The following is a 24,503-nucleotide window of genomic DNA, read 5'->3' as shown; positions in this document are numbered from 1 at the left end:
GAGCCCAGTTGTCTGCCCTGGTCACTTGAAGAATCTAATTTGTACCTAAATTGGAAGGCATTTCCTTACTTAATTTGAATGAGACCCTTGTTCCCATGTGAAGAGTGAGGTTTTCAGTCTTTGTGAGTTCTCTGCCTGGCCTGAGGTGGTTTCCTCACAAGCACATACTGAGTAGTACTCAACTCAATTCTTGAGCGGGCCTCTCTGCAGATATCAGAGTTCTCTGTCTGCATCAAGCTGTCCTCTCCTTTCAGTGACCTCAGGTCGTCTTGAGCTCCCTAGACTCTCAGCCATGTCTCTTCAGCTTAGGGTGTCCACTGGGCTCTAATGGGACCTCCTTTCTTGCCCTCGTGGCTTGAAACCCCTATAGGCAGTCAGCTGGGCGGTCGTAGGGCTCACTTCCTCTGTTTCCTGTCTTTAAGGATTGCTGCCCTTCATTGCCTTGTGTCCAGTGACAGCCATTGGAACTTGTTTTATTTTATTTTATTATATATTTTTTTGTTTTATTTTATTGTGTTGTATTGTGTCGTATTGTGTTGTATCGTATCCTTTCCTTTTAGGGCCGCACCCGCGGCATATGGAGGTTCCCAGGCTAGCGGTCCAATTGGAGCTGTAGCCACCAGCCAGCGCCACAGACATAGCAATGTGGGATCCGACCTGCGTCAGTGACCTACACCTCAACAACAACAGATCCTTAACCCACTGAGCCGTGCCAGGGATCAAGCCCGAGTCCTGGAGGATGCTAGTCGAGTTTGCTAACTGCTGAGCCATGATCGGAAATCTAAGAGTTTTTTTTGAAATTTAAAAAAATTTAAAAATTTGATTGGAGTATAGTTGATGTAAAGAATTCTTAGGAACATAATAAATTCTGATCAGATTTCTGTTTTTGGATTGTCTGTTGGAAAGCTTAGAACCAAATCTCTGACCCTTTGTTATAAGACTATAGGCCTTGAGATGTTGATTGAGTATCAGCATTTCTTCTGGCTCCATTTTACATCCCTACTTTTATTTCTTTGTCTCCTACTTGCTTTAAATTCTTGCTTTACGGTTCTAAAATTACCTTAAATCCTTTGCAGATAAACTGTAGAACAAATGAAATTAATAGCTCTTGAAATTTCCTTACAGGTTAAACTTTATGATTCACAGTACTCAAAATTAAATGATTTCCATTAATAAAGCAATATAGCTGTGTGACCAGAAATTTAGGAACATATAAAAAAGCCAAAAAACACAGCAGTTTTTTTTTTTGTAGTTTATTCTAATTTAATAAAACATTTATGTTTACTTGAGGACACTAAGAGAAAATAGGTTAAAAGCAAAATGTATCTTGATTTTGAAAATGTCCTGATAACATAGTACTTGGGAAAACATAGTGGAAGAATTTACTTTAGCTACTGAAATAATGTATTTTATGTAGTTTTGTAATTTCTCATAATTCTTTTTTTTTTTGCTCTTAGGGCCACACTCATGGCATTTGGAAGTTCCCAGGGTAGAGGTCGAATCAGAGCTGTAGCTGCTGGCCTACACCACAGCCACAGCAATGCTGGATCCTTAACCCACTGAGCAAGGCCAGGGATCAAACCTGCATCTTCATGGATACTAGTCGGATTCATTTCCATTGAGCCACGATGGGAACTCCCAAGTTCTCATAATTCAATGGTTGTAAAGGTGCTATGTAGTAATGGGCTATTTTAGAGACTAAAAATAGTTTTTAAAGACCTGTAGTTGATATTATCGTTAGAACTTCTGCTTTGGAATATTCAAATCTCTTTTTCTGTTTGTCTTTCTCTGCTTTCCACGTTTAGGAAAAGAGCACTTGTTGCTATTGGTACCCATGATTTGGACACTTTGTCAGGCCCATTTACTTACACTGCAAAGAAGCCTGCAGACATCAAATTCAAACCTCTAAATAAGAGCAAGGAGTATACAGCCTGTGAACTGATGAACATATACAAGGTAAATGGTCTTTTATATTAATGTCATAGCTCTGCATAAATCATGAAATTCTTCCAAAGTCAAGTCTTAAGACAATGTAATGAGTGCTTTTGAAAAAATATCAGTGTCTGGGCTCCAACCAAGAGATTTTGATTCATTAGATTTAGAGTAGGGTCTGGGCATAGTTGTGTTTATTATTACTTTTTTTTTTTTGCTTTTTAGGGACATAGCATATGTATGTTCCCAGGTTAGGGGTCGAATTGGATCTGCAGCTGCCAGCCTATGCCGTAGCAATGCCAGATCTGAGCCGTGTCTGAGACCTATACCACAGCTCATGGCAACACTGGATCCTTAATCCACTGAGCGAGCCCAGGGATTGAACCTAAATCCTCATGGATACTAGTCAGTTTTGTTACTGCTGAGCCACAGCGGGAACTCCTATTATTACTTTTTTATCCTCTCAGCTACTTTTAATGAACAACTAGGATTGAGAACCACTGAGGTAGGGCATACTACATTGTAATATTCATATTTAGGTACCATTAAAACTTATGCAAATGTAAGGTACAATTAAGATTTTTGTGTGTGTAGAGGTGCACTATTACAAAGCATCTACTTCCCATTATTAGCATGTAGAGTCCAGCGGTGAAAATGAATTCAGTGTTTAATTGCACTTAACAAATCATAGAAGAGGTGGGCATTATTTGGAAAAAGGAGCTATTATCATTGGCCTGATTTGCAAGTGATTTCTTCCTACTTATCTAAATTTGTATGGATTGTGTTTTGCTTAAGGTGATTCAGGCTTATTCTGCAAATCTGTTTTCAGTCGTGTAGAACAACTCAATTGTGGTGTGTCTCATCTTTCCGCAGTAGGAGATGAGGTTGTGTCAGGGAACTGAGATATCTATATTAGAAAATGTTATTCGTTTAGAACTTTTGGGGGCTGCTTCATTGTTTTTCTGACTTTCCACCTTCTTTTTATGCTAGCGAGGTATGTAAACTAATTATGGTGATAGAAATAAAAAACTCATTTTCTTTGACTTAATTTTTTTCCAGACTGACAATCAACTTAAACATTATTTACATATAATTGAAAACAAACCTCTGTATCCAGTTATCTATGACAGCAATGGTGTAGTCCTTTCCATGCCTCCAATCATCAATGGTGAGTTATGTCTTACACATCGTAGGTTTTTTTTTTTTTCCCCAGTTTCCCTCTTTGTCTTTAGCATTTCTATGGAATTCTCAATAGCCTTGGCTGAATCAATCAGATAACAATCTGAGAATCTCAAGTCCTTTGTGGATTTAATTATAATATTTCTCTTCATTCATCTATTCAATATTGCACTGGTGATTTTTATATAATTTGTAAATACATATATATTTGTAATTTATAAATGTTTTCTGGTGCTATTCTTTGGATTTTCTTATATTCTTCCAAAGGGTATTGACATGTTGGTTTTAGCAGATAATTCATTTAGTTAAATTCCATGTCAGATTCCATCTGGCCTGCCTTTTCATAGCTGAAGAATTTCCTTGTGGTGCAGCGGGTTAAGGATCCAGCGTTGTCACTGTAGCAACTCAGGTTCAATCCCTTTTGGGAACTTCCACATGCCATGGCTGTGGGCAAAAAAAAAAACCAAAAAAACAAAAAAACGAAAGACCTTTAAAACTGCATTTTACCCTCTGAACTCCTCTCTGAAGCCTTTGTTGAAGCATCTTGAATGTATTTGTAAAATTTAGTGATGGCAAAGCCATAGATGTTTGCCTTCCTAGAGCTGAAGTGGGTTCAGTTGATTTAAGATGAGAAGAAGAATCTTTTCCTCCCTAAGATCTTGGACTCTAGTACTTGTAGGGCTTTGGAGTGAGCCAGATCCAGACCCAGATCTTAGCCTTGCTGCTTCATAGCTTGGGATTGTGGTCAGTGAGCTTAATCTCTGAATTTTAGTAGTCCTGCCTGCAGCTCTGTCATGGAGTCGTGGTGAAAATGAGATGAGACAATTTCTGTTAAGTACCTGACACATTGAATGCATTTAGTAAAGCCTTGTTTTTATTTTTATCTTTATCCTGTAGCTTCTAATAGAAACTTAAAAGTTGTATATCTCCTTACCTCCGAGGTGTCAGTTTATATTATATTCTAATTTTTTTGTTGTTGTTTTTTGTTTTTTGTTTTTTTGCTATTTCTTGGGCTGCTCCCTCGGCATATGGAGGTTCCCAGGCTAGGGGTCTAATCGGAGCTGTAGCCACTAGCCTACGCCAGAGCCACAGCAGCACGGGATCCGAGCCGTGTCTGCAACCTACACCACAGCTCATGGCAACACCGGATCCTTAACCCACTGAGCAAGGGCAGGGACTGAACCCGCAACCTCATGGTTCCTAGTCGGATTCGTTAACCACTGCGCCACGACAGGAACTCCCTATATTATATTCTAAATTAAAATGTAGTTTCTGTTTTGTAGAGCTTTTTAGTGTACTTCTATTTCTGAAACCGATTTGTTTTGTTGTTCTGTTTGTTGCAGGAAATCATTCCAAAATAACAGTGAATACTAGAAATGTATTTATTGAATGCACAGGAACTGACTTTACTAAGGTAAATAAAACTTTTATTCTATTTTTGTACTGTTAGGATAGATTTTTTACTTCTGTGCCAAGACTATATGGCTAAACTTTAAAAATGTTTATTTTGTAGGTGGGAACATATTTTAGGAATTTAAAATTAGAAAGATGTCAATATTCTGTACTTTGGTTGTGGTGCTTTAATTCAGTCGACAAATGTTCAGCGAGCACCTATTATCTTTCCAATGCCATGAATTTAATAATGAGTTATATGGAGTTCCCATTATGGAGCAGCGGAAACGAATCTGACTAGGAACCGTGAGGTTTCGGGTTTAATCCCTGGCCTCGCTTGGTGGGTTAAGGACCTGGTGTTGCCATGAGCTGTGGTGTAGGTTGCAGATGCGGCGAGGATCTGGCATAGCTGTGTCTCTGGTGCAGGCCGGCAGCTACAGCTCCAATTGGACCTTAGCCTGGGAACCTCCACATGCCGCGGGTGGGGCCCTAAAAAGACCAAAAAAAAAAAAGTTATATGTTCTTAACTCCAGGAAGCTTGTCATCTTGTGAGAGAGTTAGCCACACACATAACTGTGAAACAGAGAATGGGGTATGCATTGTAATGCCATCTGTATAAAGTATTAGTCTTATTGGCTTCATTTCAGTGCTAATTTCATAACTTTTGTACTTGATAAAAAAATTTTTTTTGTTTTTGTCTTTTTAGGGCTGCACCTGCGGCATATTGAGGTTCCCAGGCTAGAGGTCCAAGTGGAGCTATAGCTGTTGGCCTGTGCCAGAGCCACAGCAGTGCAGGACCAGAGCCAAATCTGCAGTCCACACCACAGCTCATGGCAATGCTGGATCCTCAACCCACTGAGCAAGGTCAGGGATCGAACCCGCAACCACTTGGTTCCCAGTTGGATTCGTTCACCATTGAGCCACGACGGGAATTCCAGATATTTCATTTACAACTCGTATGTACCATATTTGCCTTCAGAAATATTGTCAGGTTTACATAGCTTTTCCTATTAAAAACTTCTTTTAAAATTACACATAACCAGACCCTGAATATCTTGCCTGAAGCTTGTATGTAAATGAAGTATACATTAAAGAAAAGCATATATCCCAGTAAGGTTACTGTATTTTTCCTTAAGCATTTCTTTGAATAAAAAAAAAAATCTGTATGGCTGTCACTGTGTGTTAGGCATTGCTCTATGTTTTTCTCACACACACACACACACACACACACACACACTCACTCTCTCTCTCATGCTCACACTTTCCCATTCTTAATCCTTATATTAACCAAATGAAGTATGAACTTTTATCACCTCTACTTAGACAAATAGACTTAAGTACAAAGATAAGTTAACTTGCCCAGAGTCAGACTACTAGTAAGTAGATGGGCCAAGTCTGTCATCTGGCTGCAGAGACTTATGAGATTGATAAGGTTTACTGCCATAGTTAGCCATCTGTCTTTCTTGAAACTTGGTGAACCCAAGGGAGGGGTGGGAAAATAAATGATTTGTCTCAGTCATGGATGTAACTCTCAAGAGAGCCACATAAATGCAGAACACTTGAAGATAAGGTCAGACCTACTCTAGCTCAAGGGTTTTTATTCCACTTCTTTCTTTAAAATTTATATACATAGGTCCATTTTTAGATGTTTGGAGAGTAAATTAAAGATTCATTTCCATCTGAGTGAAGAGATGGTATATTTATGAGTTACCATAATAATTGTTTTTTTCCTTTGCAGGCAAAAATAGTTCTTGATACTATTGTCACCATGTTCAGTGAATATTGTGATAATCAGTTTACGTAAGTTCACTCACTATCTTTATCGATGATGGCCTCTTGTTCTGAAGTTAAAGCATAAAGGCCTTGTGCCAATTATAAAGATGAAAATATGGTTTCTGTAACTAGAATATATAATCTCTCTAGGGAGCTAAGACATGAATAAATAATGTCTAAAGTAAAAGGTGATAAGTACTTTAAAAAGTTTCAGTGATGTTCTGGCCATTTTTAAGGACAAGTTACTGCTAACTGAGGCAATCTGGGCAGACCTCATGGAGGCAGTGACATTTAAGCTGCATTTAAGGATCATGGGATTTGGGAATATAAGCAGGAGGAATAGCAAAAGAACAGCTAACCAAGGTAATCATATATAAGAGAAAAGTATATATTCCACATGTACCAGTAAGATTGCTATATTCCAAAGCTAAATTTTTATTTAAAAAAATTACTTATCAAAACAATGTGGTCCTTACTGTGTACTAGCATCATGGTTTATTCTGGAGTATTATAATTCAAAAACAAATGTTCAACTGTAGAAAGCATGACTGAAATTGTACGGCTGTGTTAGATTTTTTTTTTTAATTGGCGTTTTAGTGTTTATGTTGGTCAGCTGTCGTTGTGTAGCACCATGACCCTGGTGAAGGCTGGCATGTACATCAGTGTTGGCATGGAGTTCGTAGAGTTTGGGTGCTTTGCACCACAGGGAGATAAACTTATCAAGTGGGCACTGCCTGGAGAGACACGGGAGCCACAGGAAACAAAAGAATAGTGTTGCATGTGGGAGAGTAGATCCAGACAGCAGTGCTGGAATGTGAATGAGTTGAACGTGTTGAGGCTGCAGTTGTTGACAAAGTGGAAATTTTGTTAACCACACATTTCTGGAATTTATGGCTCTTTTTCCCCACGTAAGTTTTACTTATTTAATTTTATTTCTGGCTTTATTTATTTATTTTTCAGGGTTGAAGCAGCTGAGGTAGTTTTTCCTAATGGAAAATTACATACCTTTCCAGTAAGTACAGAAGTGACTTGATGACGATTTTGACAACAGCAGTAATAGTAGCCTCAGCATGCTTGTGCTCTTTCTATCTATCCATCCCTCCAGCTACAGGCCAGGCACTTTACTGTGTGCATTACATGGATTTAATCCTCACATTAACCCTGTAATGTTAATATAGCATTTAGTAGATAGGGAGACCTTGAGATGGTAAATAGCTTGCCTACTGCTATTCAACAGCGGAGCAAGGATTTAAGCCCAGGTAGTCCTAATATACTCTTATACCACAGCATTATGTGGCCATGATTCCTGTGATTTACTCCCTTATTAACTAGGTAACTGGGTAATTTATAGTCTCGCCTCTTTTAAGATTACTCAGCCCTCTATACTTAGTCTGTGTCACACTTGAATTAGCAGTTCTGAAAGGCCGTTGCTGTAGCAAACAATTCCAAGTGTGTTAACAGGACTAATTTAGTAGTAAGCACAATTATTTTGAAGACATAAGATCTTGATAAAAATTTAAACTATATTATTCTTTTGGGGGCAGGGGGTGCTATGCTCGAGCCATGTGGAAGTTCCTGGACCAGGGATCAGGCCCTTGGCACAGCAGCAACCCAAGCTGCTGCAGTGACAACAAATCCTTAACCCACTGTGCCACAGGAGAACTCCAAAACTAGGATTATTATTATTATTATTAACTTATTTATTTTTGGGGCCTCCCCTGTGGCATATGGAGGTTCCCAGGCTAGAGGTTGAATTGGAGCTACAACTGCTGACCTGCACCACAACCATAGCAACACAGGATCCAAGCTGTGTCTGAGACCTATACCACAGCTCACGGCAAAACTGGTTCCCCAACCCACCAAGCGAGGCCAGGAATTGAACCCACGTCCTCATGGTTCCTAGTCGGATTTGTTTCTGCTGTGCCACAATGCTAGCCCCCCCGTTATTCTTGATTGGGCTTTTCACCCCCTACATGGCCATTCCAACACATTCTCACAGTGTCACAATCATTTAGTTGTGGTTCTAATTCACTGAGGCCATTCTTTCTGAGTTCTTTGGATTTTTCACAATTCATTTGCCACTTATGAAGTAAATCAGAGCATAGAATAGTTTCTACTATTTATATAGTTTTTAGGGAGTTCCTGTCAGGCGCCAGCGGAAACGAATTCGACTAAGAACCATGAGCTTGCAGGTTCAATCCCTGGTCTTGCTCAGTGGGTTGAGGATCCGACATTGCTGTGATCTGGCGTTGTTGTGGTGCAGGCTGGGCAGCTGTAGCTCTGATTAGACCCCCAGCCTGGGAACCTGCATATGCCATGGGTGCAGCCCTAAAAAGACAAAAAAAAAGTTTTTGAAGTAGATAAAACCTGCCAATATCAAAACCTCCCTCTCCTGAAAACACTAGTATTTAGCATCATATTTTATTCTAGAGTATTAATTACTATTCAAATTAAATGTGGAGTCCGCATGGTGGCGCAGTGGTAATGAACCTGACTAGTATCTGTGAGGACGTGGGTTCAATCCCTGGCCTTGCTCAGTGGGTTAAGGATCCAGTATTGCTGTGAGCTGTGGTGTAGGTCACAGATGTGGCTCAGATCTGGCGTTGCTGTGGCTAATGGCACAGGCTGGCAGCTACAGCTCTGATTCACCTCCTAGCCTGGGAACTTCCATGTACCATAGGTGCAGCCCTTTAAAAAAAAAAAGATGTGTAACTATAGAAAGCATGATTGAAATTATGGGCAATATCTTTTTGTAAAAAAATTGGTTTTAGTGGCTGTTACCAGTTAGCTTCTGTCAAGTTACAAACTACCCCAGGATTTACTGACTTAAAACAACCATTTGTTGGGAGTTCCTATCATGGCTCAGCAGGTTAAGAGCCTGACTAGTATCCTTGAGGATATGGTTTCAATCCCTGGCCTTGCTCAGTGGGTTAAGGATCGGGCATTGCCTCAAGTTGTGGTGTGGACACAGATGCAGCTAAGATCTGGCGTGGCTGTTGCTATGGTGTAGGCCAGCAGCTGTAGCTCCAATTCAACCCTAACCTGGTTCCATATGCTGTGGATTTGGCCCTAAAAAGAAAAAACAAAAAAACCCCAACCATTTGTTTATGATTCTGTGGGTCAGCTGGGTAGTTCTGGTCTGGACTGGCTGGGCTAGTCTCTGCAGAGCTCCAGCTGGTGGGTGGGCTATTAGCAGGATAACCTGGGATGGCCTCACTCACATATCTGCTTCTTGGTCAAGTGTCTCTCATCTTTCAGCAGGCTAGTTTGGACTTCTTCACGTGGTGGTTGCAGTATTCATAATAGCAAGAGAGCAAGTCTAATGCTCAAGTGCTTTTAAGCATGGTGTCCTGTTGGCCAAAGCGTCACTTTGCTAGATTTGCGAAAGGGAGAAATAGAGTCTCTTTCCTGATGAGAGGACCTACAGCATCACATTGAAAGGTTATGGATACAGAGAGGAAAGAAATGGCGGCCATTTATATGGTTGAGCACAGTGGTAGTTGGAATTAGCTATAGAGATAGCAGTTTAGTCAGTTTTATAATAAAGCCTGATTTGGGAAAAGTTTTCTTTCTAGTTTGAAAAATTGTCAAGTGTTAAAATGAAATATGTACCTTTGGGAAGAAAAAGAAATCTCTCAAAATTTGGTTCATTTTTGTTCTCGTGTAGCTAATTTCTGGAAATCATTTATTTGTATTATAAGGAGCTTTCATAAATTTGAAATGGATGGCTTTCTGTAAAAGAGTATACACTGGTGTTTTGTCATTTGTTAATTTGTTTCCTTCTAAGCTTGGGTCGGACCAGCTCTTCTCAGACTGTCATCTCAGAAGAGGTTGATCCTCTGGGGAAGCTGAGTCTTCCTCACTCAAAATAGCATATTTTTCCAAACACTTTGAAAGTTCTCTCCTAATCTGTTATTTCATATAAACTAATAGAGTTTGGAATAAGAGAACTGGAGGAGATAATAAGTGGTAGTTAGACTAATGGTTAATGGTGTGAGCTTTGGAATTATTCTGCTTGAACTCGTGGAATTCATTAGATCAGTTGTTGCTTCACGTGTGCATCTACTCATTAACTGTAGATCGAGGGCTTATTTTCTGACGAGTGTTTTTCTAAGCACTGGGACTATGGCAGTGCTAGGGCTCAGCAGCCTGCTGTTGTTGTGATCGGGGACTAGTTATTAGTCTAAAAGTCAGATTCCTTATCTGTCACATGAGGATCCTAGTGTGAGAGGTAAGATTATTTTAAAAGTGAGTTTTGTCCTGCATAGCTCATATTTACTGTTCAGGAAGTGTTCGTACTGTTATTTTTAGCATGCCTTCCAGGGCGTCTCCAACTCTCTTGTGCATTCCCATCACTGGAGATCTTGATAACACTCAGATCCGGAATCTGTAGATTGGTGTAACTGCCACTAACTATAAAGCCTGAGAGTTTGCATTTCCTAGAAGCACTTGGGTGATAATGATGCTTCTGCTCTGAGAACTGCCAGTGGCAAGACTGGCCATCGTCCTTACCTGAGTCCAAACAGGTTTTAAAATGTATTGCCTTTTTTGCTAGTGCTTTTTACATTTTTGTGAGTAATAGAGTGATTAAAAAATATTCATATGTATGTTTCCAAAGTTGCTAAAAAGCCCGGATTTTATGTGTGTGTATTCCTATCTCACATGGTAGAGTTTATGAACTGTCTGAAGGGGAGTGAGTACTAGTTCACAAGGTGCTGCCAGCCCTGCTGTCTCCTGGAGCAATTGACAGCTTGGACTGGGGCATGATTGCGTTTCCCTACCTGAAAAAAAAATGTTAGGAAAGGAATGACTTCATAACACTTAGATTTATATGATGGTTAGTGCAGTAGGACACATGAATTAGTCTTTCTTGGTCATAAATACGTATTTGCGTGAGATGATAGTGAAAATCTTCAGCAGGATTTGTAAACATTTTAGAAAGGGTGTCATGCACCAGTGTTTTGATGAAGAGAATGGTAATTGACGATGTAAAAGTGAAGAGTGTTTGGCATTTTAGAAGATTTCCAAACAGTTCCAGTTGTTTAGCAAATAGAATATTCCTGTATGGATGTATGATAGCAAATAATGTTTTGAAGCTCCTAGTTTAGTTTATTTTCAATGTCTGGCTCTAATGACAGTTTCTTGGGGGGAGACATGAAACCTCAACAATGAATCGAATTAAAGGCTAATGCTGTATCTGATGGGAATGATTTAAGTCTCTCAAACTTTTTCTCTCTAAGGAACTGGCTTACCGAAAGGAGATAGTGAGAGCTGATCTAATTAACAAAAAAATTGGAATCAGGTATGCTCTGCAAACTTCATTGATTTATTTACTATTGAAGAGAATTTAAGAATGAAGTACACACAAGACTACTTAATTTTTCCTGAAAAAAGGGCTTGGAGAGGATTTTGATATCCCTTAAGACTAAGTTAAGTGATGATAGAACCTCAGAATGTCTGGTGTCTGTTGGAATTCACAAAGAAAGGTCACTGTTTCAGGTAGTAGCGTATTTTAAAACAAAATGGAAACATATTTTAAATAATTCCGTGAAGTTTATGGTTTGTACATTCCTATTGCAGAGAAACTCCAGAAAATCTTGCCAAGCTTCTGACCAGGATGTGTTTAAAGTCAGAAGTCATAGGCGATGGGCATCAGATTGAGATTGAGGTCCCTCCGACCAGAGCCGACATTATCCATGCCTGTGATATCATAGAAGATGCAGCTATTGCTTATGGATATAACAACATTCAGATGACTCTCCCGAAAACATACACCATAGCTAATCAAGTAAGATTGCCCCCTTAAATAAACACTCCTAATTGTTAGAAACTGATTATTGAATGCCAGGAAGGCTTCGAGAGAAACAGAACATAGGAATTAAGGAGTATTGGACATGCTCTGCTCTGAGAGGCATTTGCTGTGGAGAGGATACAAAACAGATGCCCGATTGATTAGAGCACGTTGAAAACCTGTGGTGACGAGCTCTTTGAAGAAAGACAGGTTTCAAGTTCGGAGCCCTTCTTGCATCCTTAACTGGGTGATTCATTTTCCTGGGCGTGACGGCAGCAGCCGTGTATGGAAGAGGTGGGAATGGGGTGTGTACATCTGTGCAGGGGTATTGGTGTAGTGAGGTGGGTAGGGTTGCCATGGGGAAGTGGCGGGATTAGCAGTGTACTAGTGAGGATGGGTGGTTTCCTTTAAATGACAAGTTTTCTATAAATCTCTTTTAAAAAAGAGTGAGAATTTTATTTAAACTATTTTTCTCCCCCAGTTCCCCCTAAATAAGTTCACAGAACTCCTGAGACATGACATGGCAGCTGCTGGATTCACTGAAGCACTTACCTTTGCCCTGGTATGTTTTATTTGCTTTTTCTGCTCTGCTGATTGTTTTCTTTGAATCTCTGAATTACTTGATGTATGAGTCCTTCTATGAATTTATAAAAATTCATGAAGTTTCCAGGTTCTGGAAGAATAACTCTGTTACTTGAGATTGTATAATTTCTGGTAAAGAAATGATGAAGATTTCTCGTTTTAGTCATGGAAAGGCACGAAGGACTGGAGCAGTGTCTTAGATGACTGTATTTTAGAGTTTCATGTAAGTGTTGAGGGTTCACAATAAACTTCATAACCAGATTTATTAGGTTAGAATTTTTAACCTTAATTTGGTTGTAGCCGTGCCCACTAGATGCCGCCCTGGTTAAGGGCTTGTGGACTGTTCCACATTAAACTTATTTCTTTGTCTTTGAACATGGTCACAAACATTTGCTTTGAGTTGAAAAGCTGACATAAAAGGCCTAAATCAGGAAATGAATTTTATTACAAAATCAGACGGAAATCTCCTTCTTCCAGCAGATTGACCATGTGAAGAGAATGAAATGTGTATGCAATTTGTAGTTGCTTTTTCTCTCTTGCTGAGCTTTTCTGTGGTGCCCAGAGTGTAGTTTCGAGTGTTCAAAGTACGTTTCAGCTTAACAGTGTGGGTCAAAAACCAAACCAAAACAACCAGGAAAGTTCCCCCAGCTCAATTCCAGCCCTAAAATTCTCAGGCTTTTTATTATTATTACCGTTTTTTGCATTTTGTCTTTGTAGGGCCTCGCTCGTGGCACATGGAGGTTCCCAGGCTAGGCAGGGGTCCGATCAGAGCTACAGCTGCCGGCCAACACCACAGCCACAGCAATGTGGGAGCCACGTCTGCAACCTACACCACAGCTCACGGCAACATTGGATCCTTGACCCGCTGAGCAAGGCCGGGGATTGAACCTGCGTCCTTATGGTTGCTAGTCAGATTTGTTTCCGCTGAGCTACGATGGGAACTCTTCAGACTTTTAAAGTATTTGCAGGGGCATCGGTGGGAATTATTACCAGCCCAGAGGGTCGGTGGGGAGATGCAGTCTCTCTCACATTGCTTGATTGAGCATTTGTAATTCATAGGCTGTTACTGTTGGAAGGGACCGTGCAGATCTAGTTCAGCACCTTCATTTTCCCGATTTAGCAGTTGTTTATTTGACAACATTTATGGGGCATCTGTCATAGGCCAGGCACTGTATCAGTGAGGAAGCCTGTGCCAGGAGAGCATTAGTACTCAGCAAAGTTTACACGGAGAACAGGAAAACGTGACCAGAATCTGGCCTTGTGGAAGAGTGCTTTTCTGTCACGTCAGCCTGAAAAGGTTGGCGGGCCATGTTGTTCACGTACACCCCACATGCACATGTGTAGTCGGGAGCAGCAGTGACTTCATGGAAAGTGATGTAATGTAAAGAAGTGTATCCAATTCTTTTTCAATGTATCCTATTTTTACAAATTACATTAAGTGGCAGAGGAATGATTTTGTAACCACGCAGCCCCATTCGGCTCAAGGGGAGCACATACTTTGCCTCATAGCGATAGCTTGGCACTGAGGGCTTTATGTAGGCGATTCTGTCCCTGGGTGCAGCCCTGTGGAGTAGCTGTTTCTGTCTTACACAGCGCTTGATTTACGTATCTTGTCCTGCTCCTTGAAGCCAATTGGCTGTGGACCAGGGATTCCAGCCCAGGTCTACCTGTACCCTCGGCCTGTGACTGAACTGTCCCACCAGGAGCGTCAGAAACAGTCTGTTCCACTACTGTCTGTGGTCACTTCAACACGTTATCACGGTGAAGGGGTAAAGGAGTTAGGTGCTAGAGAACTCCCTGTGATTTCTGCTCTATCTGCGTACTAGTAGTAGTATTTTCTTTCTTCTTTTCCTTTTTTTTTTTTTTTCATTTGCTTTGTTTTTTTATTTCTATTTTATTTTTGCTTTTTAGGGCCATACTCGCAGCATATGGAGGTTTCCAGGCTGGGAGTCTGATCAAAGCTATAGCTGCCGGCCTGCACCACAGCCGCAGCAACATGGAATCCACGCCGCATCTTCGACCTACACCACAGCTCAGGGCAACGCCGGATCCTTAACCCACTGAATGAGGCCAGGGATCAAACCTGCAACCTTATGGTTCCTAGTCAGATTTGTCTCTGCTGTGCCATGACGGGAACGCCAATATTTTCTTTTAAATTAGCTCATTTTTCATTTTTAAAACTAAAAGCCTACTTTAGCCTTATTATGAGAATAAAATAATCATGGACTTCATTTACTTGTTACATGTATTTTTTAACACTCTAAAATATGTGAATATTAAATTTATAAACATTTCATCCTATTTCCAGCTACTGCCACCTCAGGATACCTTGATTTAAATCGTTGCTTATCTCTGTCCCTTATTGTCCATCACTATGATAAAGGGCAAGGTCACTCAGATACCTGGCTGCATCGCCATGTGTCTGTGGAACCTTTTCCTTTTTAGGGCTGCACCCACGGCATATGGAAGTGCCTGGGTTAGGGGTTGAATTGGAGCTTCAGCTGCCGTCCTTTGCCACAGCCATAACCACAGCAATACCAGATCTGAGCTGAGTCTGCAACCTACACCACAGCTTATGAGAACACAAGATCATTAACCCATTGAGCATGGCCAGGATTCGAACCCGCATCCTCATGGATACTAGTCAGATTCATTACCGCTGAGCCACAATGGGAACTGCTGTGGAGCCTTTTTATTTTATTCATACAGTACTGGTCCTGTTTGAGAGTAGATTGCATCATGTAAATTGCATTTCCAAACTAACTGGTCACATTATATCTAAATCTTGTTATAGGGAGTTCTCGTCGTGGCTCAGTGGTTAATGAATCCGACTAGGAACCATGAGGTTGTGAGTTCGATCCCTGGCCTTGCTCAGTGGGTTAAGGATCCGGCGTCGCCCTGAGCTGTGGTGTAGATTGCAGACGTGCCTTGGATCCCGAGTTGCTGTGGCTCTGGTGTAGGCTGGGGGCTACAGCTCTGATTGGACCCCTAGCCTGGAACCTCCATATGCCACAGGAGTGGCCCTAGAAAAGGCGGAAAAAAAAGACTTAAAAAAAATAACTAACTCTTGTTATAAAAACTCTTTCATTTTATGGAGGAAAAAAAGGTTATTCCCAGCATGCCTGCCACCTTTCTCCACCACTGCAGTTGTGGCAGCTCAGGGAGCTCTCTTCTGCTGTGTCTGGATGTATCTTCAGAATCTTTCCCAACAGAGCAAGAGTTATTAGAATTGGCATTGGCATAAAATGGATCTAAACCTGTTCTTTTTTTCTAAGTGAGACACAGACCAATAGTCCTTGAAGACAGTTTTGTGGAACAGTGCAGTGAATATTGCCTAATATTGGAAAATAGGAAAGAGTAATCTGATGGTACATCAGTTGTCATGTTAAGTTTTAAGTTCTTTCAGAAAATTAGCACTGTGGGATAATTGTTCATTCTTAATAATGACATTATTTATCATCATTAATATTTTTTGATCACTTAATTTATGCCAAGCGTTGTATTTGCTTTATCTCGTTTCATTTATTAGACTTGGTGTATCTCGTAATCACTGAGATTTATTTTCATAATTCTGCCTACCATCCTGACTTTTGAGGGTGGCAAGCATCTTTTTCTTTTTGGTGGGTGAGTTCGTTCATTACCTGGAGCTTTATCAAGCACATATGCACAGACTTTATTTTTCCATTTTTAAAAGTTTTATTTTGTATAGTTCATTTACAATGTTGTGATAATTTCTGCTAGACAACAAAGTGGTTTGGTTATACACAAAGACATATCCATTCTTTTTGAGATTCTTACCACAGACTATTGAGTGGCATTCCCTGTGCTATACAGCAGGTCCCCGGTGAGCTTCCATTCTATATACAATAGTTGTACTGAGTTTAATGACATGATTCAGGCTGCTTGAATTCTGTTCTTAGTCCTACCATTCTGCCACAAGTCAGTCTGGGTTTAGCATAGGTTAGAATAGTAGTCAAACAGAAAGCCACGTGGACACCAAGGAAGGAGAGAAAATTGATGGCTGGAGTCGTTAGGGATTTATTTATGGAGTGGGTGGAAGAGAGGTCTTTTAAGTAGAGCCTTGGGGGATGGCAGGAGGAAGGGCACTTCAGGTAAATATAGGGAAAAGTGTATGGTTCAGGAGATGAGTAGGGAATTGTAGAAGGTTAGACTAGTAAGGTAAATGGGAGGTTAGTTTAGGAAGGGCCCAAGAACAGGTTATACCACCATCTCTCTGTGGAAAATGGACTGGAGCTCTACATCATGGTTAGAACTCCTTGTAAGAGAGCTCTTAATATTTAATTGCATCTGCTGTGGTTCTGAATTTGAGTGATATATTTTTGTTCTTAGCTTACCGATTTATATAATCTGTATTCCTATGAGACTATCAAAAGATGAGTTACAACATTAAATACTTTTTGTATTAGATTTAGTCATTGCTTTTCCATATTGATCTATTTCTGTGTGTTTCTTAGTGCTCTCAAGAAGATATTGCTGATAAACTGGGTTTGGATATCTCTGCAACAAAGGCAGTCCACATAAGTAATCCTAAAACAGCTGAATTTCAGGTAAGAGTTCTAAGTAGATAAGAATTTGGGTAAAAACTGAGAGGCAGTACATGAGTTATGAAAAAGTCTCTCAGTTATTTTACCTCAGATGGCAAAATTGTAGAGCTCCTTTAGAATCTCCTCTTGGATAAGTTTATATTTTTATTTGGTTCTTATACCAGATCTTGACTATATGACTGTGCCTTTTGTTGTAATTGTCTAGCTTATTCACAGTTTCACATAGAGGTTAGGAATATTTAAATGAAAATTATACTCACTTAATAGTAAATGTTAAGAGATTTACATTATAGATTAGAGTATTAACTACAAAACAGAGCATTTCAAACTTATTCTGTCTTTTGCTTATCAATGACTTTGAATCATCTTTCGTACTAATAAGCTCTATTTTTCTTATATATGCAGTTTTATGATTTTTTTTTTCAGGAAGTGTTAGAGAAGTTTATGTCTTCTAGAATCAAGGGGAATCTTAAAATTGTAACGGAAATGCTTTTGAGAAAGTTAACGCTGGAGTTCCTGTCGTGGCTCAGTGGTTAAAGAATCTGAATAGGAACCATGAGGTTTCGGGTTCGATCTGGCCTTGCTCAGTGGGTTAAGGATCCAGTGTTGCCATGAGCTGTGGTGTAGGCCGGCGACTACAGCTCCGATTAGACCCCTAGCCTGGGAACCTCCACATGCTGTGGGTACGGCCCTAGAAAAGGCAAACAGACAAGGGAAAAAAAAAAATTAATGCTGTTATAAAATATCTGAATGCTCTGATTTGAAATAGATTCTTTGGATCTTTTTTTCTTTTTATGGTCGCACCTGTGGTGTATAGAAATTCCCAGGATAGGGGCTGAATTGGAGCTGCACCTGAGGCCTATGCTGCAGCTTGCAACACTGTATCCTTAACCCACTGAATGAGGCCAGGGATCAAACCCTCATCCTTGAGGAGACTCTGTCCAGTTCTTAACCAGCTGAGGCGCAATGGGAATTCCATTTCTTTGTGTCTTGGTTTTCACTTTTATAAAAGTAGTGGGCTGGATTAGTTCTAAAAATATGAAAATATTTTTAAATTAAAGTATAAAAGTTCTAAAAATATTAATATTTAGATTTTTTAAAATTTTGATTTAATCTATAGAACTACCTACTCATGTGGCAAATTAGAACGAGACTGATTAAAGAACTAATTGATAATAATATGCATCAAGTACATAAATTCCTTCTCTATATTCAGTGTCAGAACTTTTCAAAGATTCTTTACACTAGTTTGGAAGGGTTGTGATAGTTTTATGTTTTGTTTTCTGAAGTCTGTTAATTTTTTTTTCCTTTATTTTATTTTTTTATTACTCGAATTTATCACATCTTTAGTTATATAATGATCATCACAGTCCAATTTCACAGGATTTCCATGGCACAACCCAAGCACATCCCCCCACCCCCCAAACTGTCTCCTCCAGAGACCATAAGTTTTTCAATGTCTGTGAGTCAGCATCTGTTCTGCAAAGAGGTTCAGTCTGTCCTTTTTTCAGATTCCACATGTCAGTGAAAGCATTTGATGTTGGTGTCTTCCATTAATTTTTCTACTGCTTCTAAAAGATGTCTGAGGTATTCTTTTAGTAGGAGGTACTCAAATATGTTTGGATAAAGGATTTTTTCAGTAAATCTTAATGGATTTTTAATTTTTTTCCAGATTTTTCTTTTTCTTCCAGTGTCGCTTATCAAGCTTGATAGATTTGATACAGTGTAGTAATGTTATGTTCTTTAGGGCTTACATCTTATCTGATTTCTTTTATCTAAGTGGAAGGAAAACAAATAAACACAGTAAATGTTGTTACAGGGATTTCCCTGGTGGCTCAGCAGGTTAAGGAACTCTGGGATTGTCTGTGCTGTGGTGTGGGTTCGATCCCTGGCCCTTCCATACACTGCAGACATGACCAAAAAAAAGTCACTATAAATAGCTGTGGCTCAGCACATATAAGAATTAATATTCATAAAATACATTAGAGTTGAAAGAGAGTTTGTCTTTTTTTTTTTTTTTGGTGCGTCCACAGATATGGAAGTTTGGGGCCAGGGCTTGAACCATAGCAGCTACCCAAGCCACAGCAGTGACACCACCGGATCCTTAACCTGCTGAGCCGTTAGGCAATTCTGAGTCTGTCTTTTAGATTTTACAGGTTCTATATTTTATATCTACTTTACGAATAGTTATGTCCTGCTGTTAGGATTTTTATTTAACAGGTTATATATTTATTTATGGTTAAAATAAATGTAAGTTGTTAATGTTCTTAGATCTCAATATATTGTTTAAGCTTAATCTTTTGCTTAATTCTTTGAGCTGTTTTCTGATAGTAGATGTGTTAGAGAATGCATAAAATAATAGAAACATTATAGTAAAATTGTACTATTATTATTGTAAATGCAATTACAGAATATTATCATATCTCCCTAAATAGCAATCATATTCTGTAATATCCTCAAATATCCAGTTATTTTTCAAATTTTCTCAAGTGTTTTATTTTTTTCTCTAAAGGTATGTTTGATTGAGGTTCAAGTGAGGTTCATACATTAGAGTTGATTGATGTGCATCTTCAGTCTCTTTTAATTCACGGGTTGCCCCTCCATCCATTTTCATTTCTTTTTCTGTCTGCATTTCATTTTGTGGAAGAAACTGGATCATTTGTCCTATAGAGTTCTCACATGTAGGATTTTGCTGACTATATTCAGTGGTCCCCTCTATTTCTAGTAAATTGGTGTTAGATCTAGAAGCTTGATCAAATTCAGGTTTAATTTTTTGTATTGCTGTGGGTATTTAAATAAATTTTATCTGGAAAATAAAGTGGAAAAAAAAAAACCTAAGAAAAGTCATCTACAGAAGTAGCTTGTGTATATCCCAATAAGTTAAACTTTTTTTTGTTTTGGTTTTTTTAACATTGTAGTTTTGTTTCTGACAGCAGTTTGGGGACTTTCTGTCTAGTTGGAAAAGTGACTCATATTTTAGACAATGACAAGTTGAAGGGTAATAGCAGCTTGCTGGTTGAGTGGTAGGGTAAAAAGAGTGATCTCTTTTTTCCTCAACACTATCTAGCAAGTCCTTTTAAGGGCTTACTGCGACTTGTGCAGGATATGGGAGAGGCTGCTGTTTTTGCCAGGGTGGCCAGGGCTGGCCCATGTAGGAGAGGGCTTTTGCACAGAGGTTTGAAGGCAGTAAGATAGTTACATGTGAATCGAGGGGAAGAATGTATGAGGTGGAGGAAAGAGCTAGAGTCGTGGCCTCGGATGGATGGGATTCTGCTGGCAGCAGATGGCTGGACTGTGCTCACGCCAAGGGAAGTGGCAGGTATTCAGGTGGGAGAGGGGGCTATTGCTAGGTTTGCATGGGGTCCTACATAGGGCATGGGTTTTAATCAAAATCTGATGGAAGCCTGTTGGAGATTTTTTTTTTTTTTTTTTTGGTCCTTTTGCCTTTTCTAGGGCCGCTCCCGCAGCATATGGAGGTTCCCAGGCTAGGGGTCTAATCAGAGCTGTAGCCGCTGGCCTATGCCACAGCCACAGCAATGTGGGATCCGAGCCGCATCTGTGACCCACACCACAGCTCACGGCAACACCGGATCCTTAACCCACTGAGCAAGGGCAGGGATTGAACCTGCAACCTCATGGTTCCTAGTCGGATTTGTTAACCGCTGCACCACAGCAGGAACTCCCCTGGAGATTTTTGAGCAGGAGAGTTCCACGATCTGACTTAGGTCTTAAGAAGTCATTCTGTGGGAAGAATAATAGATCATAATAGAAGCAGAGAAATTACCCTAAGCAGCTCATGCAGGAGTCTGAGCAAAAGATAATGGTTTTGGAGTCTGACTGCAAATGTCATACCATCGTTCATAAAACCCTTCCAGTAAAATGATGTGTTGGAAGCTACCGTACAGCTTAGAATGAGAGTTTTATTACACAGACTAATGTGGGGAAATTTTACCTATTTTATTTTTTATTTTATTTTTTTTGTCTTTTTGCATTTTCTAGGGCCGCTTCCTGTGGCATATGGAGGTTCCCAGGCTAGGGGTCTAATCAGAGCTGTAGCCACTGGCCTACACCACAGCCACAGCAATGTGGGATCTGAGCCACGTCTGCAACCTACACCACAGCTCACGGCAACGCCGGATCCTTAACCCACTGAGCAAGGCCAGAGATCAAACCCGCTGCCTCATGGTTCCTAGTCGGATTCGTTAACCACTGTGCCATAACAGGAACTCCCTACCTTTTTTTAAAAAAAAGAATTAAGGGAGTTCCTGTCGTTGCGCAGTGGAAACGAATCTGACTAGGAACCATGAGGTTGTGGAGTTCGATCCCTGGCCTCGCTCAGTGGGTTGGGGATCTGGCATTGCCCTGAGCTGTGGTGTAGACGTGGTATAGATCCAGTGTTGCTGTGGTGTAGGCTGGCAGCGGTAGCTCCAATTTGACCCCCTGGCCTGGGAACCTCCATGCGTGCCACGAGTGTGGCCCTGAAAAGCAAAAAAAAAAAAATTTTTTAAAGAATTAGAATATGAATTTGTATTTCATATGAATAGTAAAATGAAATAACTCTACATGTTTTCCTATTTTGACTCCTAAGCTGAAAACTGTATTTACATCCTGCCCATAGCTGCTTTGTGGTTTTCTTAGTTGTAGATTTGTAGTCTGTTTTCCTCATTGTCCTAGTATTTTAATTGCATTTACATTTTCCTTGGACCTAGTTTTTAAAAATTTGGTTAATTCATATTCATACTATTTAAATATTTGTATTTCTTGTAATCTACTTCAATTACTTTGTGAAATGAAGCAGGATATGAAAATTTGCACATTTGAGATCTTGAATGCTAACCGTAATGTAAAAAATGATAAAAACTAATCCTAGATGCAGGAAATTATAGTATTTCTTTTTCACTTTTTTTTTTTTTTGGCTTTTTAGCTTTTTGGCGTTTCTAGGGCCACTCCTATGGCATATGGAGGTTCCCAGGCTGGGGGTCTAATTGGAGCTGTAGCCGCCGGCCTACGCCAGAGCCATTGCAATGCGGGATCCGAGCCACGTCTGCAACCTACACCACAGCTCACGGCAACGCCAGATCCTTAACCCACTGAGCAAGGCCAGGGACCGAACCCGCACCTCATGGTTCCTAGTCGGATTCGTTAACCACTGCGCCACGACGGGAGCTCCTCACTTATTTTTTTAATCAAATTTATGATTTTTCATTTTGTAAGTTTGGAATCCAGAATACTTTGCTTTATTAGTGTCCTAGAATTAGAAATTAAAATGACTCAGATATTTAGGTATTGCATTTTACAAAACTGGCTTCTTACGAGGCCATGGAGACTAACCAGGTGTCTGTCTGGTTCCTATTTAGTCAGTGCAATTTCATGTCTTCTCCTGTAGGTGGCACGCACTACCCTTCTTCCTGGCCTCCTAAAAACCATAGCTGCAAATCGGAAGATGCCCCTTCCTCTAAAACTGTTTGAAATCTCTGACGTTGTAATAAAAGATTCTAGCAGAGGTAAGAGTCACTTTTCATTTGTATACTTAAATCATTTTTTTATTATGAAAAATTTCAACAGTATATAAAAGTAGAGGAAATAATGTAATTACTCCCATGATTCTAGCACTCAACTTCAGTAGTTAACAATACTTAGGTGGCCAGGCTTCTTTCATTGATACCCTAACCTACTTCCTCATATTTTTTTATTGTAAATCCTAGTCATGATATCATCTCATAAATACTTTAGTTTGTATTTCTAAAAGAGCTACCCCAGTTAAAAAAAAATAATCCAAACACCATTATTGTATCTTACCATCAAATATCCAGCTAGTGTTTGAGTTTTCCCAATAGTTTCATAAATTTAATTTTCTTTTTCTTTCTTTTTTCTTTTGTCTTTGGGCCGCACCCGGCGGCATATGGAAGTTCCTAGTCTAGCAGTCAAATCAGAGCTGTAGCTGCTGGCCACAGCCACAACAACTCAGGATCTGAGCCACATCTGCGACCTACACCACAACTCATGGCAATGCCAGATCCTTAACCCACTGAGCAAGGCCGGGGATTGAACCTGCTTCTTTATGGATACTAGTCAGATTCATTTCTGCTGAGCCATGATGAGAACTCCTCATAAATTTAATTTTCATAACTGATTCCTATCAGTCCAAGCAAGGTCAAATATTTGATTATTATATCTCTCTTTTTTTCTTTTTCTTTTTTGGGCCACATTGGCAGCATGTGGAAATTGCCAGGCCAGTGATAGAATACATGCCACAGCAGTAACCAGAACCACTGCAGCGATGACCCCGGATCCTTAACCTGCTGAGCCAGCAGGGAAATCCCTATATCTCTTACTTTCAATAGAAAGCAAATTTTGACAAAGAATTTAATAATATTTATGAAGAACTCTATTGGAACCTCAACTTGAAAAGCACCATGGAATAGTTTTTTCTTATGTCACATGATTTATACGCATATCATTTTGACATACTTGATATCTTACCATTCTAGTTCAGCAGTGATTGTTCATATCACTGTTGTACCAATAACTGTAAATGTGTTTTACCAGTTTTTGTTTCTTTTGAACATGGCTTGGACTTATTAGTACAGCAGGTTGCTTTGTTCAATATTTAGAATGTAGTAGTTATTTTTTAATACATATAATTTGTATTTAGCGAGTACTTAAAACTGATTGCCAAGAAGTAATTTCATGGCAATTCTGACTTCTCCATGTCTTTAACTTACGTAAGTCTGACTGTTTTGAACTGCATATGAGGTATCATTCGGTGAGCAGTGCCCTCAAATGATGAAGTTGCTGGCTCTATGGATTTAACAGTTGAAGTCCTAGCAGCATTTAGTCTTACTCTAGACTCTAGAATTCAGAGTGTGTTCTTTTGAATCAGTTGACAAAAGAGGAGGCCTTTACCTCAGTTTTTCACGAAGAGGACAATATGACGTCATTCTAACTACCAAAAGCAGCTAAGAACTATGGATTTTAAATTATTGGTTTCCTGTCTTAGGAAACAGATGGTGTAGAGGAATGACCACCTTGGCTGTCTGTCTGTGAACTGTCTGTGGCAAACTTTTCAGCCAAAGCTGGATTCCATCTGCTCCCCACTGTGCACCCTGGGTCTTTGGTTATCAGTCACCTTGTGTTTAGTAGTTTTTGCTTTTCAAAAAACCTTTTTTAAAGGTACTTTTTCTTTTTTGATTGTTAAAACAATTCTTTGCGGCAGATGAGAAAAATATTGTCCCTATTTAATGTACTGGAAAATCAAGACAGAAAAGTGGTCATTTGCTTAGAGCTGT

The 24,503-nt window shown here is 39.7% G+C and overlaps 1 protein-coding gene across 2 annotated transcripts in view; it reads left to right on the top strand.

The window, feature by feature from the left end:
- The window catches only part of FARSB (phenylalanyl-tRNA synthetase subunit beta), an 81,429-nt gene that overhangs the window by 16,917 nt on the left and 40,009 nt on the right, over window positions 1–24,503 (top strand). For both annotated transcript variants that reach the window (XM_047773625.1, XM_047773624.1), the window contains exons 6-15: window positions 1,806–1,956; window positions 2,992–3,100; window positions 4,455–4,525; window positions 6,242–6,303; window positions 7,237–7,288; window positions 11,517–11,578; window positions 11,857–12,064; window positions 12,549–12,629; window positions 17,125–17,217; window positions 22,601–22,718. In XM_047773625.1, the coding sequence (XP_047629581.1) occupies window positions 1,806–1,956; window positions 2,992–3,100; window positions 4,455–4,525; window positions 6,242–6,303; window positions 7,237–7,288; window positions 11,517–11,578; window positions 11,857–12,064; window positions 12,549–12,629; window positions 17,125–17,217; window positions 22,601–22,718 (1,007 nt within the window). The remainder of the gene's footprint in view (window positions 1–1,805; window positions 1,957–2,991; window positions 3,101–4,454; window positions 4,526–6,241; window positions 6,304–7,236; window positions 7,289–11,516; window positions 11,579–11,856; window positions 12,065–12,548; window positions 12,630–17,124; window positions 17,218–22,600; window positions 22,719–24,503) is intronic.

This window comes from Phacochoerus africanus, chromosome 3, assembly GCF_016906955.1.
Source record: "Phacochoerus africanus isolate WHEZ1 chromosome 3, ROS_Pafr_v1, whole genome shotgun sequence".
NCBI lineage: Eukaryota > Metazoa > Chordata > Mammalia > Artiodactyla > Suidae > Phacochoerus > Phacochoerus africanus.
Note: the sequence above shows the minus strand (reverse complement) of the source record. Positions and strands in the feature narration are given on the sequence as shown.